General features: G+C 40.9%; 2 protein-coding genes across 4 annotated transcripts in view; both read left to right on the forward strand.

Moving 5' to 3' along the window:
* Positions 1-14,549, forward strand: part of LOC306870239 (mucosa-associated lymphoid tissue lymphoma translocation protein 1-like) — a 1,002,100-nt gene that overhangs the window by 249,516 nt on the left and 738,035 nt on the right. The window lies entirely within an intron of this gene.
* Positions 1-14,549, forward strand: part of ptgs1 (prostaglandin-endoperoxide synthase 1) — a 45,263-nt gene that overhangs the window by 19,195 nt on the left and 11,519 nt on the right. For both annotated transcript variants that reach the window (XR_013784237.1, XM_079417398.1), the window contains exons 5-7: positions 11,978-12,121; positions 12,293-12,474; positions 13,320-13,403. Coding sequence is in view for 1 of the 2 variants with exons in the window: in XM_079417398.1 (XP_079273524.1) it covers positions 11,978-12,121; positions 12,293-12,474; positions 13,320-13,403 (410 nt within the window). In the remaining variant the exon portion in view is untranslated. The remainder of the gene's footprint in view (positions 1-11,977; positions 12,122-12,292; positions 12,475-13,319; positions 13,404-14,549) is intronic.

Here is a 14,549-nt window from a genome sequence, read left to right on the forward strand (position 1 = left end):
AAGATTCTAGGAACACTTATATGTTGCATAGGTATCGACATATAATATACACTCTCAATTAGATCATCCGAAGACGAATTGATACAGACCAAACGTGATATACATGAGGTAATATTAACTAGTGTTCTATCATAAGCATGCATAAAACAGGATACAATACACAAAACATATACAAGAACAGTAATAATATACACAATGACCTGAAGATATGTGTGTTTATTCAAAGAAAGGTTTTTCCATGAATTAATTAGAGAAGATTCCATGTCGCTTTTCTAAGGGGAAATGAAGTGAATTGCTCTGCCCGCATTCCTTTGAGCAATAAAACAAGTGTTATCAGATGGGTGGCCATGGAACCAGAGGCCTGTTCTGCCTTTCTTAGGTGTTAATGCATTTTGGGGGAAGGGGCCACAGATCCTCATAGTTAGCCTTTTGGGTTAGGTGAGGGGGCTCTCGGGCTGTTGGTTGCCTCCAGGCTCTCGGGCTATTGGTTGCCTCCAGGAGTGGTTGTGGTGCCGTGGTGGATGCTGTCAGGTGGTATGCTGTAGCAAGGTGCGGGTCCTCGAGCTTGTGCAGCAGGTGTCGAGGCAGTGTCACCTGTCGTCCTGAAGTGAGTTGGTCTGGCTCAGATGGTTGCTGATGTTGTTAACCAATAGGCTATCTGTGGTACCCGTGGTGTGGAACAGCCGGGTTAGACTCTCACTGGTGAGAGTGCAGAGAGTTTCAGACTGACCAATTGATGATGGCAGAAGGGCAGCAGGTGGTTGTTAGCCCTCTGTTCTGCTGGAACGTCACCAGAAGTCTGATGTTTGTGGTGTCGCTTTGCTTTTGTGGCGGCACCGACTTGGGCTTGCCTGAGTTGTGTTGGTAGAGGTTTCGCTGTTGGGCATGTGGGCCCGTTGCTCCATCCAGTGTTGTCTGGCTGCTTCTGGGGTGTCGACTGGTTTTAAGGGATGTTCCTCCCTTGGAGGAGTCTGATGCTGTGTTGCATCAGGCAAGGAGTCAGAGGTTTGTCCTTCACAGTACTCCTCAGTTGAGTTTTGTTCAAAGAGCTCTTTTGCTAGAGACAGCAGCTCCTGTAACTCAGAAGTAGGCGTGTCCAGCTGTCCTTGTGCAGCATCCGTTTGGCACCTGTGTGAAGGGTGTGGAGGAGGATGATGTGGGGGACTGTCGTTGGGCATGCCGTGGTGTTCGCAGGACAAGGATGGCCTTTTCCATGGTCTCTGCCAGTGGTTGGTCTGGGACCTGGGTTTGCAGCCATGGTGACGGCTCTGTCCTCCGCTGGCTAGTGGCTTTCTGTAGAAGGGCCTTGTGTTGTGGCAATGTTGGGTGCCTTCTGGTGCCTGCTTTGGATTCTGGGTTGTGCAGTTCAGAATCAGTGGGGTCTTACAAACACCTTTGGTAGAGGCCTTGTGCTTGTTAAAAGCCTTCTGTGTCAGATCACACAGTTGTTGAATAGGCATTGTGTGGCAGGCCATAATGCCTAAATGGTGACTTACAATAGGGTGGAGGTTCCGGAGGTAAATGCTCTTGAAGATGTTGTCCTCTTCCATTCCAGGTTCATGGCGAGCTCCAAAGTAAGCTCGTCGAAGTCTGTGGTATTATGCGTGGGGAATTTCATGACGGCCCTGTTCGATGGCTAGGGCATCTATCAGTCCATGTTCAGACTCTGGCTCTGAGAATTCCTTTATGATAGCTTGTTTAAGCTGCTGGTAGTCTGATTGGATGTGTTCTGAGCGAGGAAGCGTCGCACTTCTGGGCTAGCGGCGAGCCAGAGCAGATAGAGTCTATCTTGGGCTTTCACACTGGTCCAAGACTGCAGGTGGAAGTCAATCTCTCTTAAGTAAGCGTGGACATCATATTCTCCTGCAAGTTCTGGTGTGAATGCAGGGATGTTTCTGGCCATACAGTTGAGGTCTTTGAGTGTCACTCCATGTGCTGTTTCAGGGCTCGCCTGAATAAATCCCTTTCCTTCTGCCGCTGAAGGCTAGAGGTTTTCAGGAAGCTGACTTGTGAAATGTCAAACAGAAGGATTTGGCTCCCCCCTTCGTATCTGTGTACGGGAGTGAGGGGAATTGCACTCCTGGCTGTGTGACGTGCAGCAGGGTGCCTCATGCAGTGGCTGCTTTGGGCTGAAGGATGTCCATCACAGTGCTCTGCCGGGTTTTCAGGTGGTCCTGGTGAGCTGGCCAGGCTGGATGTCTGTGGAATGTCTGAGACACACTGGAACACTTGGGGAACACCAGAGAGAGAGAGAGGCAGAAGGCAAGTGCAAGTACGTACAGAGGCGTTAGGCTATCTGTGTAGGGAACGGCTCTGTAGGTCGTGTAAGGTGTGAATAGCTGGTGAGGGGCAGCTAGTGAAGTAGGGTGCTAAGAACACAAGTAGAGGGTTTGAGTAACATTGTTTACGGGGCTGTAAGCAGGAGTCAGCTGATGACCTGGCTATACGTGGGGGCAAACTATTACTCAAGGCACTGATGGTTCACAGGTTTGGTCACTATGAAGGTATTAAATAAACAAAACTGAAATAAAATCAGGAAGATACAGAGGGAGAAAGACGGGCTTTCCTTATTTAGTTTAAGATAGGAGATATGACTAAGCAGTTGTCACTTCTTCAAAGGAATGTAGCAGGGTCATAAAACCTAGGGAGACTGTTGGCTACGCTAGCAGGGACACATCAGCCACTTCAAGGTAAACAATCAGAATCAGAATCAGAAAGAGCTTTATTGCCAAGTGTGTTTGCACACACAAGGGATTTGTCTTGGTGTTATGAGCTTCCAGTACAGAAAGTACAAACATAGTGCAGACAACATATAATTAAGGTGATAAAGAACACTAATGAAGAGAATATACAATAATTAAGAATAACAATAGTAATAAAAATAAAAATATACAGAAAAGAGACATGACCATAGACAGAACTGTGAATGTGCATGTGTCCTATGTACAGATGAAGGTTTGATGGGTTATTTACAGATGTACAGTACCGGGGTGTGTTATGTGTTGTTCAGGTGGGATACGGCCTGGGGGAAAAAAACTGTTCTTGTGTCTGGCTGTTCTGGTGCTCAGTGATCTGTAGCGCCGGCCAGAGGGCAACAGTACAAAGAGAGAGTGAGCTGGGTGTGAGGGGTCCAGAGTGACTTTCTTAGCCCTTTTCCTCACTCTGGAGGTGTAAAGTTCTTGGAGGCTGGGCAGAGGGGCACCGATAATTCTCTCAGCAGTCCTAACTGTCCGTTGTAGTCTTCTGATGTCTGTTTTGGTAGCTGAACCAAACCAAACAGTTATAGAAGAACATAGAACAGACTCGATGATTGCAGAGTAGAACTGTTTCAGCAGCTCCTGAGGCAGGTTGAACTTCCTTAGCTGGCGGAGGAAATACAGCCTCTGCTGGGCCTTTTTCGCAATAGAGTCAATGTGATTGTCCCACTTCAGGTCCTGGGAGATGGTGGTGCCCAGGAATCTGAATGACTCTACTGAAGTCACAGTGCTGTTCATGATGGTGAGTGGGGGCAGAGCAGGGGGGTTTCTCCTGAAGTCCACTATCATCTCCACAGTTTTGAGCGTGTTCAGCTCCAGGTTGTTAAGACTGCACCAGACAGCCAGCTGCTCAACTTCCTGTCTGTAAGCAGACTCGTCACGTCCTTGATGAGGCCTATGACTGTAGTGTCGTCCGCAAACTTCAGGAGCTTGACAGAGGGGTCCTTTGATGTGCAGTCATTCGTGTAGAGGGAGAAGAGCAGTGGGGAGAGAACGCAACCCTGAGGGGCGCCAGTGCTGATGGTGAGAGTCCTGGATGTGAGTTTGCCCAGCCTCACTAGCTGCTGTCTGTCTGTCAGGAAGCTGGTGATCCACTGACAGATGGAGGAGGGCACAGAGAGCTGTCTCAGTTTGTCTGAGAGAAGGTCAGGTATGATGGTATTGAAGGCCGAGCTGAAGTCCACAAATAAGATCCTTGCATAATTCCCAGGTTTGTCGAGGTGTTGCAGGATGTAATGCAGTCCCATATTGACAGCGTCATCCACAGACCTGTTTGCTCTATAGGCAAACTGAAGAGGATCCAGCAAGGGTCTAGTGATGTCCTTCAGGTAGGCCAGGACCAGTCTCTCAAGTGACTTCATGACCACAGACGTGAGTGCGACAGGTCTGTAGTCATTAAGTCCAGTGATTTTGGGCTTTTTGGGGACGGGAATGATGGTGGAGCGTTTGAAGCAGCAGGGAACTTCACACAGCTCCAGAGATCTGTTGAAGATTTGTGTAAAGATGGGGGCCAATTGGTCAGCACAGACTTTTAGACAGGCAGGTGAAATACCGTCTGGTCCTGAAGCTTTCCTAGATTTCTGTTTTCTGAAGACCCGGTTCACATCCTCTACACAGACTTTAAACGCAGGTAGAATGGTGGGGGAGGGAGTAAGGGGGGTTGCAGGGGGGCAAGGTGAATGTGTGAAGTGCAGATCAGAGCGGGTGCTGGGTGTCAGTCTGGCCTTTTCAAATCTGCAGTAAAACAGATTGAGATCGTCAGCCAGTTGTTGATTCTCCACAGACTGTGGGGGTGGTGTCTTGTACATGGTGATGTTCCTCAGACCAGTCCATACCGACGCCGGATCGTTGGCTGAAAGTTCTTTTTTCAACTTCTCAGAGTAGTTTTTTTTAGCCACTCTGATCTCCTTTGTTAGTCTGTTCCTGGCCTGGTTATACAAGATTTTATCCCCACTTCTGTAAGCGTCCTCTTTGGCCTGACAAAGCTGTTTGAGTTTCCCAGTAAACCACGGTTTATCATTATTGAATGATAAGAATGTCCTGGTGGGGATGCATATATCCTCACAGAAACTGATATATGATGTTACAGTCTCTGTGAGTTTATCCAGATCGGTGGCAGCGGCTTCAAAAACACTCCAATCAGTGAGGTCAAAACAAGCTTTTAAATCTTGCTCTGCTTCATTAGTCCATCTCTTAACAGTTCTTAATACAGGCTTAGAAGATTTGAGTTTTTGCCTATAGGTCGGTATGAGATGAACCAAACAGTGATCAGAGAGCCCCAGAGCTGCCCGTGGGACAGAGTGATATGCATCTTTAATTATTGTGTAACAATGATCCAATATATTACTGTCTCTGGTGGGACATGTAACGTGCTGTCTGTATTTTGGCAGTTCGCGGGAGAGATTTGCTTTATTAAAATCTCCAAGAATGATTAAAAAAGAGTCCGGGTACCTTTGCTCTGTTTCAGATATTTGTTCGGCCAGCTGTTGCATCGCGGCGCTCACGCACGCGTCCGGAGGCACGTACACATTCACGAGAATGAAGGAGGAAAACTCTCGGGGTGAATAGAACGGCTTACAGTTTATGAAGAAGGCCTCCAAATTAGGAGAACACATCTTCTTCAGAGTTGTTCCATCTGAACACCAACCTTCATTTATGTAGAAACATAGTCCACCACCTCTCGTTTTCCCCGTTAGTTCCGTGATGCGGTCTGATCTGAACAGCTGATATCCCGGCAAATTAAGCATGTTATCCGGGATGTTTTTACTCAGCCAGGTTTCAGTGAAGCACAATGCAGCAGAGTTTGAAAAGTCCTTATTTGTGTGGGTAAGGAGAAGTAGTTCATCCATTTTGTTAGGAAGGGATTGGAGATTCGCTAGATGAATGCTTGGGAGCGCAGTTTGGAAGCCACGTTCGCGGAGTTTAACCAGCGCGTTTGACTAGGACCGCTGTCCCTCCGACCAAAACATCCAACAAAGCATCTGAATAATCAAAAACCGGAAAAAAATTGTCCGGTGTGTGTTGCCTTATGTCCAGTAGTTCGTCTCTGGTAAAACTGACAGTAAGAGAATGACTAAACACAGAACAAACAAACAAAAACAACAAAAGTACGGGAGCGTTCCACACCACAGCAGCCATACGCGGCGCCATCTTGATTAACAGAAACAGAAACAATTAGGAAGTGTTTCTAGTCTGCTCAGGGTCCTGGTGTAAGAGGATAATAGAAAAGACAGGAATTAGGCTACTAATAACCTGTACAGCTCATTAAGGGGACAACAGTTTCTAGAACTGCTCTAATCCTATACCGAGAGGGAGGATGTCAAATAACTAAAATAAGGTAAAGGTAAAATGAAAATGTCCTAATAGCTTTAGGAAACTAAAATGAATAAAACAATTTTTTAAATAAAATAAACAAATTGATTTAATCAACTTAGCTGAATTGTACATTCAAGCTAAAAAGGTTAATGAATGAAAACAAAATCAAAGAGATGTAGAATAAAGTCAAAATAAAAATAACACAAATAGAACCAACATATGTGAGGAAGGGCGTGCCTGAATCTAACAGAAGATGATAGCACAAACAGGAAATGAAACCAAGAGTGAGGGGGAGAGAGAGAGGAGTGGTTCAGACACTACACTTTACACTTATACGCTTATATGCCTGCTCGGCTTCTAAAATGGTAGCTTTGGCTGCACTCAGTTGTTTGTTTACACAAGAGTCTGTGATGTGTGTGCTGTTATCAGATTGAACTGGAAGAGGCTGCTCTCAATTACCAGTGTCAGACTTTGCTAAGAGGCCGATGCGAGTTTACAATATGCGCAAGTGGAGCAGGACTTGCGCTGCTGTAAACATGCATGGGAACTCACGCGCAGTCAGTTATGACGCATCGCATACAACTTATTTCACAAATAAAAACAGCACATTCACTTCACAGACAATGGCAATTACTAGTTAGCTAGGCTAGAATTACACCATTAATTCGCTATTCAATTGCATCACTTCAGTGACTACAGTGATACGCGAAGGTTACAAGAAGGCCTTAACTCTGGGAGATGAGGAACATCGCTCAAATCACCATTTAACTAAATATCCTGTAGCAAGATTTCTTCGTTGCCCAGTTTTAATATCACTGCAAGTGGGGTTTCTTCTCCACACAGATTAATTTGTGCCGCTAATCTGAGATTAGATAATCAGAGAAGATTTACACATTTAAAGATGAAATGGGGATTTTTTCACCCAAGATCACATTAATTTAGTCTGGTACCATCTACACGGGCTGCTAATCTGAGATTTCGTCAGAGAAGGCTTACACACTACTAACAACAGAAATTAGAATTTCTTTGCTAATATCAGGTTAGTTCCTTATCGTATGATTTAAACACGCATTATAGCATTAATAAACTTTCTACTGCTCGTAGTAAGGTGCATTCACGCTATAGTCTATTTGATTTGATCAGAAACTGCATGTGTAAGACGTTAATAAAATTATGAGACACACAAGGTTGATAATGAGTCTGCTTGCAAATAATGTTTAAACGATTGCCAACGTTCTCCAGCATTTATGTAGCAATTTATAAGCTCAAAAGGGAATTGTATATAAATAATTACAATTAATTATGATTAATTACAATTATTTATATCGGCTGACAGTAATAACTGTAGCAGAATTAAATTGCCATCATCTAATCTGTTCGTCCAGCGTAAGTTCATATCAACTCAAGTGCAAGGTGTCATTTTTTTCAGAAAACAGATGGCTTTCAAAAAAGTACAGTTTTTTACCATTAATGTTGTGTGATGAGTTTGTAAACAGAATTTAAATACACAAAAATAAAAAAAAACAGTAATACATTTTCTGTTTTTTATTTGCACGGTTTTCATTCAGGAGGCTTTTTTGTGCTGTTTACTCCTCTTTCACCATGTTTTTGTTTGTTTCGTTTATTGTTTTATGCAATCCAAAACTCTGCGCTCTCTATCTCTCCATTCAAATTCCAGCCGTGATTTGTCGATGGAGCGCAAGAAATTACCATAATAAGCCATATATTGCCGAAACGCGCATGTTGTCTGCTGTCAGGAGTAATTTTAATTAATGTGATGGTGCAAACGGTTGAAGAGTTATGGTAACATGAATACAGCTTGGTTTAATGTGTCGTCGCCGACACAGACGGTTTTAAAGGGTTAACTAAACACTAACGCAGACTAGGGGAAAGAGAGTTGACGAAAATGAAACCATCAGGAAAACCAGAGAATGCAGTTATGGAAAGAGTCAGTTAACCACCTGATTAAAACCATCAGCGCCATTCATAACGGGGTCTATAACTTATACTAAACCTCTGTTTCGTTTAGTTAAATGTTATACTTGCATTGTCTTAGTTGTGACGAGTGTCCGGAATGCAGTCTTATATGAAAGTCTTAATGGTTTCAAAGTTTTGGACTTCCGATCACGTTCTTCCGGGTTGAAGAGTGATGAATTCCAAAGATGTTCTGAGGTAGATACAGGTGCTGGTCATAAAATTAGAATATCATGAAAAAGTTGATTTATTTCAGTAATACCATTCAAAAAGTGAAACTTGTATATTAGATTAATTCATTACACACAGACTGATATATTTCAAATGTTTATTTCCTTTAATTTTGATGATTATAACTGACAACTAATGAAAGTCCCAAATTCAGTATCTCAGAAAATTAGAATATTGTGAAAATGTTCAATATTTAAGACACCTGGTGCCACACTCTAATCAGCTAATTAACTCAAAACACCTGCAAAAGCCTTTAAATGGTCTCTCAGTCTAGCTCTGTAGGCTACACAATCATGGGGAAACTGCTGGCTTGACAGTTGTCCAAAAGATGACCATTGACACCTTGCACAAGGAGGGCAACACACAAAAGGTCATTGCTAAAGAGGCTGGCTGTTCACAGAGCTCTGTGTCCAAGCATATTAATAGAGGGGCGAAGGGAAGGACAAGATGTGGTAGAAAAAAGTGTACAAGCAATAGGGATAACCGCACCTTGGAGAGGATTGTGAAAAAAAAAAACATTCAAAAATGTGGGGGAGATTCACAAAGAGTGGACTCCAGCTGGAGTCAGTGCTTCAAGAACCACCACGCACAGACGTATGCAAGATATGGGTTTCAGCTGTCGCATTCCCTGTCAAGCCACTCTTGAACAAGAGACAGCATCAGAAGCGTCTTGCCTGGGCTAAAGACAAAAAGGACTGGAAAAGGGTGGTCCAAAGTTATGTTCTCTGATGAAAGTAAATTTTGCATTTCCTTTGGAAATCAAGGTTTCAGAGGCTGGAGGAAGAGAGGAGAGGCACATAATCCAAGTTGCTTGAGGTCCAGTGTAAAATTTCCACAGTCATTGATGGTTTGGGGGGCCATGTCATCTGCTGGTGTTGGTCCATTGTGTTTTCTGAGGTCCAAGGTCAACACAGCCGTCTACCAGGAAGTTTTAGAGCACTTCATGCTTCCTGCTGCTGACCAACTTTATGGAGATGCAGATTTAATTTTCCAACAGGACTTGGCACCTGCACACACTGCCAAAGCTACCAGTACCTGGTTTAAGGACCATGGGGAAACCCTATGGGGTATTGTGAAGAAGATGCAATACGCCAGACCCAACAATTCAGAAGAGCTGAAGGCCACTATCAGAGCAACATGGGCTCTCATAACACCTGAGCAGTGCCACAGACTGATCGACTGTGCTGTACATGCTCATACTTTTCATATTCATTAGGATGTTTTCAGTTGGCCAACATTTCTAAAAAATCTTTTTTTTTTGCATTGGTCTTAATTGATATTCAAATTTTCTGAGATACTGAATTTGGGACTTTCATTTGTTGTCAGTTATAATCATCAAAATTAAAGGAAATAAACATTTGAAATATATCAGTCTGTGTGTAATGAATTAATCTAATATACAAGTTTCACTTTTTAAATGGTATTACTGAAATAAATCAACTTTTTCATGATATTCTAATTTTATGACCAGCACCTGTATGTTCTTCCCAGGTAGAAAGTGAAAAAGAGCAAAGAAAGAGATCTGCTAAGGTCCGAGGAGTTTGGTTGAATCGAAAGTCAAGGCCGCAAGCCCTGGCGCAAAACTTAAAGGGTCCAGAAAAGTTCTAGCTCACATCCTCATCTTCTCAGAATCTAACAGAACCACAGACTGCCGGGGCGTCACATGATGTGAGAGCTTTATCTGCTATAGAGGTCACACCTCTGGGGAGTCAAAGAGCCTATGGTGAGAAAGTTTACGACTCTTTGTCTCTATGCATGGTAATTTGCATATGAACTGGATTGGAAGTTGATATACAAACTATTAAAGATTCCTAGAACACTTATATGTTGCATAGGTATAGACATATAATATACACTCTCAATTAGATCATCCGAAGACGAATTGATACAGACCAAACGTGATATACATGAGGTAATATTAACTAGTGTTCTATCATAAGCATGCATAAAACAGTAATACACAAAAACACAATACAAGAACAGTAATAATATACACAATGACCTGAAGATATGCGTGTTCATTCAAAGAAAGGTTTTTCTATTAATTCATTAGAGAAGAGTCCATGTCTCTTTCCTAAGGGGAAATGAAGTGAATTGCTCTGCCTTTGAGCAATAAAACAAGTGTTATCAGATGGGTGGCCATGGAACCAGAGGCCTGTTCTGCCTTTCTTAGGTGTTAATGCATTTCGGGGGAAGGGTCCACAGACCCTCATAGTTGGCCTTTTGGGTTAGGTGAGGGGACATAAGAGATTATTTGTTAAATTTAATAAATAGTTGTGTGTCTGATTGGTCCAAATGTTACAGCTGTATGTAATGTAAATGCGGTTGCAAGATACACCAGAGTCACAGGAGGTTATCATTTTAATCTGTGCTCATTTTGAGCCCCGCCGCCGCTTGGCATGGCATGTACTCAGCAAGAGGCCCTCAAATTCTTCATGTTCTTCACACTGCTCTGGGCCAAAAGATTTCCTTGTGTGAGCGAAGGTACTGAATATCCTGAGGTTTTGTTCCAGGAAAGTGTAATAGAGAGCAAGTTAGTTCAGAATAAGGCTACATGTGTAGAGGTGGTTTTTTTTTTTAATTGTTGATATCTCCCTTTTAAATTAGTAAAACTTTTATGCACCTCCATATTACCCACAATATTAGCTGCATATTTATTGAATACCTGCTGTGTGGGAAAACTTCAGTTTTCACAATTTAGTTGTTTCTGTGAAGAGTATAACTTTCATTATTTTAAATAAAACAGTAAAAAACCTTGTTTTGTTATTTTCTATATATTATCTGTTGCTTACAAAATTATATAAAATTGAAAAAAGAATAATCAAAAATAAGAAATATGAAAGGAAAAAGATAGGAAATGAAAGAAACATTTCCTTATAATGATGTTTTGATGTGGGATGAGAGGATTGAAATTGAAAACACATAAATGTTGCTGCTTTAAAACAATCTATACTATATAAAACACTATATAAATAAAGGTGACTTGACTTGATAAAGATAAGTTAAAAGTAGCCCGTGTGTTATTGATTTGTGTGCATTATTCCAAGTTATCTGAGGTCAGCTGATTACTTTATTTTGAACACAGACTGAAATGTAATTTTGTCATTGCCAACAAAAAAAACTGAATTGTACAGCCAACACCATATAAGAAGTAGAAGGCAGAGCAAAAGACACTGCACTCAAACCTTACTGGTTCTCACATGTATAATTTACACACAGATTTGAATGTGAAATTGAATGAAATTTGGAAACTAGAAGTCTCCTGTGCTCCCTTACAATACCCCCGCCCTTCATTTTGAAAACCACAGCAGTATGCGAAGATTACGCAATGCTGTATCTTTTATATGTTAGGTTTTTATGTTGCAAATTATTTGTTTGTTGGAAATCTTTTGGCTGTACAACCATAGATAGGGAGGTAAGTGTGCAAGAAATCTATCACATAAATATTTGCACAGTCCAGAGTCAGTAAAATCCTTGACAATTTTAAGTTGTTGGCTTTTGACCAGAGAAAATAACTGTTAAAGAGTAGGAAAAGGTTTTGTGTAGTGGTTGACTAAGATCTAGAGATATATATATATATATATATATATATATATAACAGCAAATAAGAAGTATGCATAATTTCTGGCCTTTGTTTCACTGTGTTTTTCTAGATATTATTTTGTCTGATGACTGTTTTTAAATATTCTTTCCCATTACAGTAAGAGCCAACTTAATCCCAAGTCCCCCGACGTACAATTCCAAATCTGACTACTTGAACTGGGAAGCGTATTCCAACATCACCTACTACACAAGAATTCTTCCCCCAGTCCCTCAGGACTGCCCCTTGCCAATGGGAACCAAAGGTTAGAGACTATAATCAAAATGTACTTCCTTCTGAAGGACACATGGTCTGAAAATGCATTTTTCCTCATAAGAAATTATATTAAAATGCTCCAAGTATATGAGTGTTCTAAAGTCACCGGAAATACCTTGTCTTCTGAGGCTGTGGTAAAATGATTCCATGTGTCTCTCAGGAAAAATGAATCTTCCAGACCCCAAGCTTCTGACAGAGAAGTTCCTGTTAAGGCGGAATTTCAGACAGGACCCTCAGGGAACAAATTTAATGTTCGCATTTTTTGCTCAGCACTTCACGCACCAGTTTTTTAAGACTCACAACCGTGTTGGATTTGGGTTTACAAAAGGCTTGGCTCATGGGGTGAGTCACAGTTTTTACAATTTAACATTTTATCTCTTAATTAACCAATAAAATAAACTGTTTGATGGCTCTACCTGCAGGAAAGAGCTTTTAAAAGTCTGTGCAGATGGTTTTTGCTAATGAAAGAGTTGATAAAATGTTTCTCTTGGACACTGAAGACCTTCTTGGGCAGAGAAATAACTTAATGCTGTTTTTTCACAGTGGGATGAGCAGGAACCACGTCAACACTCATGTTACATATAGTGTTGGAAGTAATGGGGGAAGGGTCAACAAATCTTTATCTCATTGTCAGCACACAAGCATAATATTATATACTATTTTACAGGAAGGTGGAAAATAATTTATTATTTTCCTTCTGAATGTCATAGTGTGGCCGAAGAATTGTGAGTGTGAACATGTGGTTTTTGTTACTCCTTAGTGATGTCACTTAAGATGGTGCACACTGTTTAGTTTAGTCTCTAGTGTGATTAGGCCATATAGTTCACTAATCGAAACTTTTTCCTGAAAGATTTCAAGAAAGAAAATCTAATTTGATCAAAAAAATACAATTTTTGCTCAAAATGAGTGTTGTACAGTACAGTACACTCAAAATAACGGAACAAAACTGTCACTTGTGGAGTACCCTACGGTACAAAAGCTAAAAGGTATATATTTGTACTTTATTTATCCCTAAATGGTACATATTAATTCCCTGAATGTACATATCAGTACTATAAAAGAACATATTAGTATCTTTTGAAATGGTACCTCAACAGTGATAGTTTTGTAACTTTTTTTGAATAATGAAGTTTTGTACAGTATCATCTTATTTGAGTGTCTGTATTTGATTGCATATCGAACACTAGGTGGATGCTGGACACATTTATGGAGATAGTCTTGATCGCCAGCTGGACCTCAGACTGCACAAAGATGGGAAGTTGAAGTACCAGGTACCGTTCGCCAGTTAAACTTCAGGCATGCTGTGTGGAGTCATCAGTCATGCTAGGCTGAGCATGTCTCCAAGTAAATGTGATATGTCTTTCTGTTCATTCTGTTCAAGAAAGACAAGCAAAATTAATTTGTGCATATTTGTAAAACATGTAAATATGATCTCTCATTCTGAGGATTACAGTGGATTCCAATAGCTTCACTCTCACCATTCTTATACCATAAAACAACAGTTTATCCTGAATCATATTTGCCTGTTTTACAAATGATATATACAAATTCTTTCTGCTCGTGTTTCAAGAATGAGGCCCTGTGCATTTTGAGTTGCTTCATTTTGCAGCTATGTGCAAGTATTTCCTTCTGAATGTCATAGTGTGGCCGAAGAATTGTGAGTGTGAACATGTGGTTTTTGTTACTCCTTAGTGATGTCACTTAAGATGGTGCACACTGTTTAGTCTAGTCTCTAGTGTGATTAGGCCATATAGTTCACTAATCGAAACTTTTTCCTGAAAGATTTCAGGAAAGAAAATCTAATTTGATCAAAAAAATACAATAAAATATTAATATTGTGAAGTTTTAGTGGAATTTAAAATAACTGGGTAACACTTTATTTTTTATATTCCACTTTAGACATTCTACTAAAAGTAAGTAACTTTGCAACTACATGTCAACTATCAGTCATTAGAGTATTAGTAGACTGCCTGCTTAATATCTTCTAACACTTTATTTTGATGGGTCCACAAGATACAACATACTGATTAGAAGAAACTTTGCAAATGTATGCCAACTTATTCTACTAACCCTAAACCTAACCTACCAGTCTACTCTGAGATTTAGTAGACATGTATTTGCAGTTTAATGATAATTAACTGACATGTAATTTACATGTAGTTACAAAGTTATTTATAGTTAGTAGAATGTCTAAAGTGGACTATCAAAATAAAGTGTAACCAATGACTGTTCTCTGTTTTGATTTATTTTCAAATGTAATTTATTCCTGTCACGGCAAAACCGAATTTTCAGCAGCCAACTCCAGTCTTCAGTATCATATGATTGTTCAGAAATCATTCTGATATGTCAATTTGGTGCTCAAGAAACATTCTTATTATTATTTATCAATGTTGAAAACAGTTCTGCTGCTTAATATT

Source organism: Barbus barbus (genome assembly GCF_936440315.1).
Source record: "Barbus barbus genome assembly, chromosome: 5".
Taxonomy (NCBI): domain Eukaryota; kingdom Metazoa; phylum Chordata; class Actinopteri; order Cypriniformes; family Cyprinidae; genus Barbus; species Barbus barbus.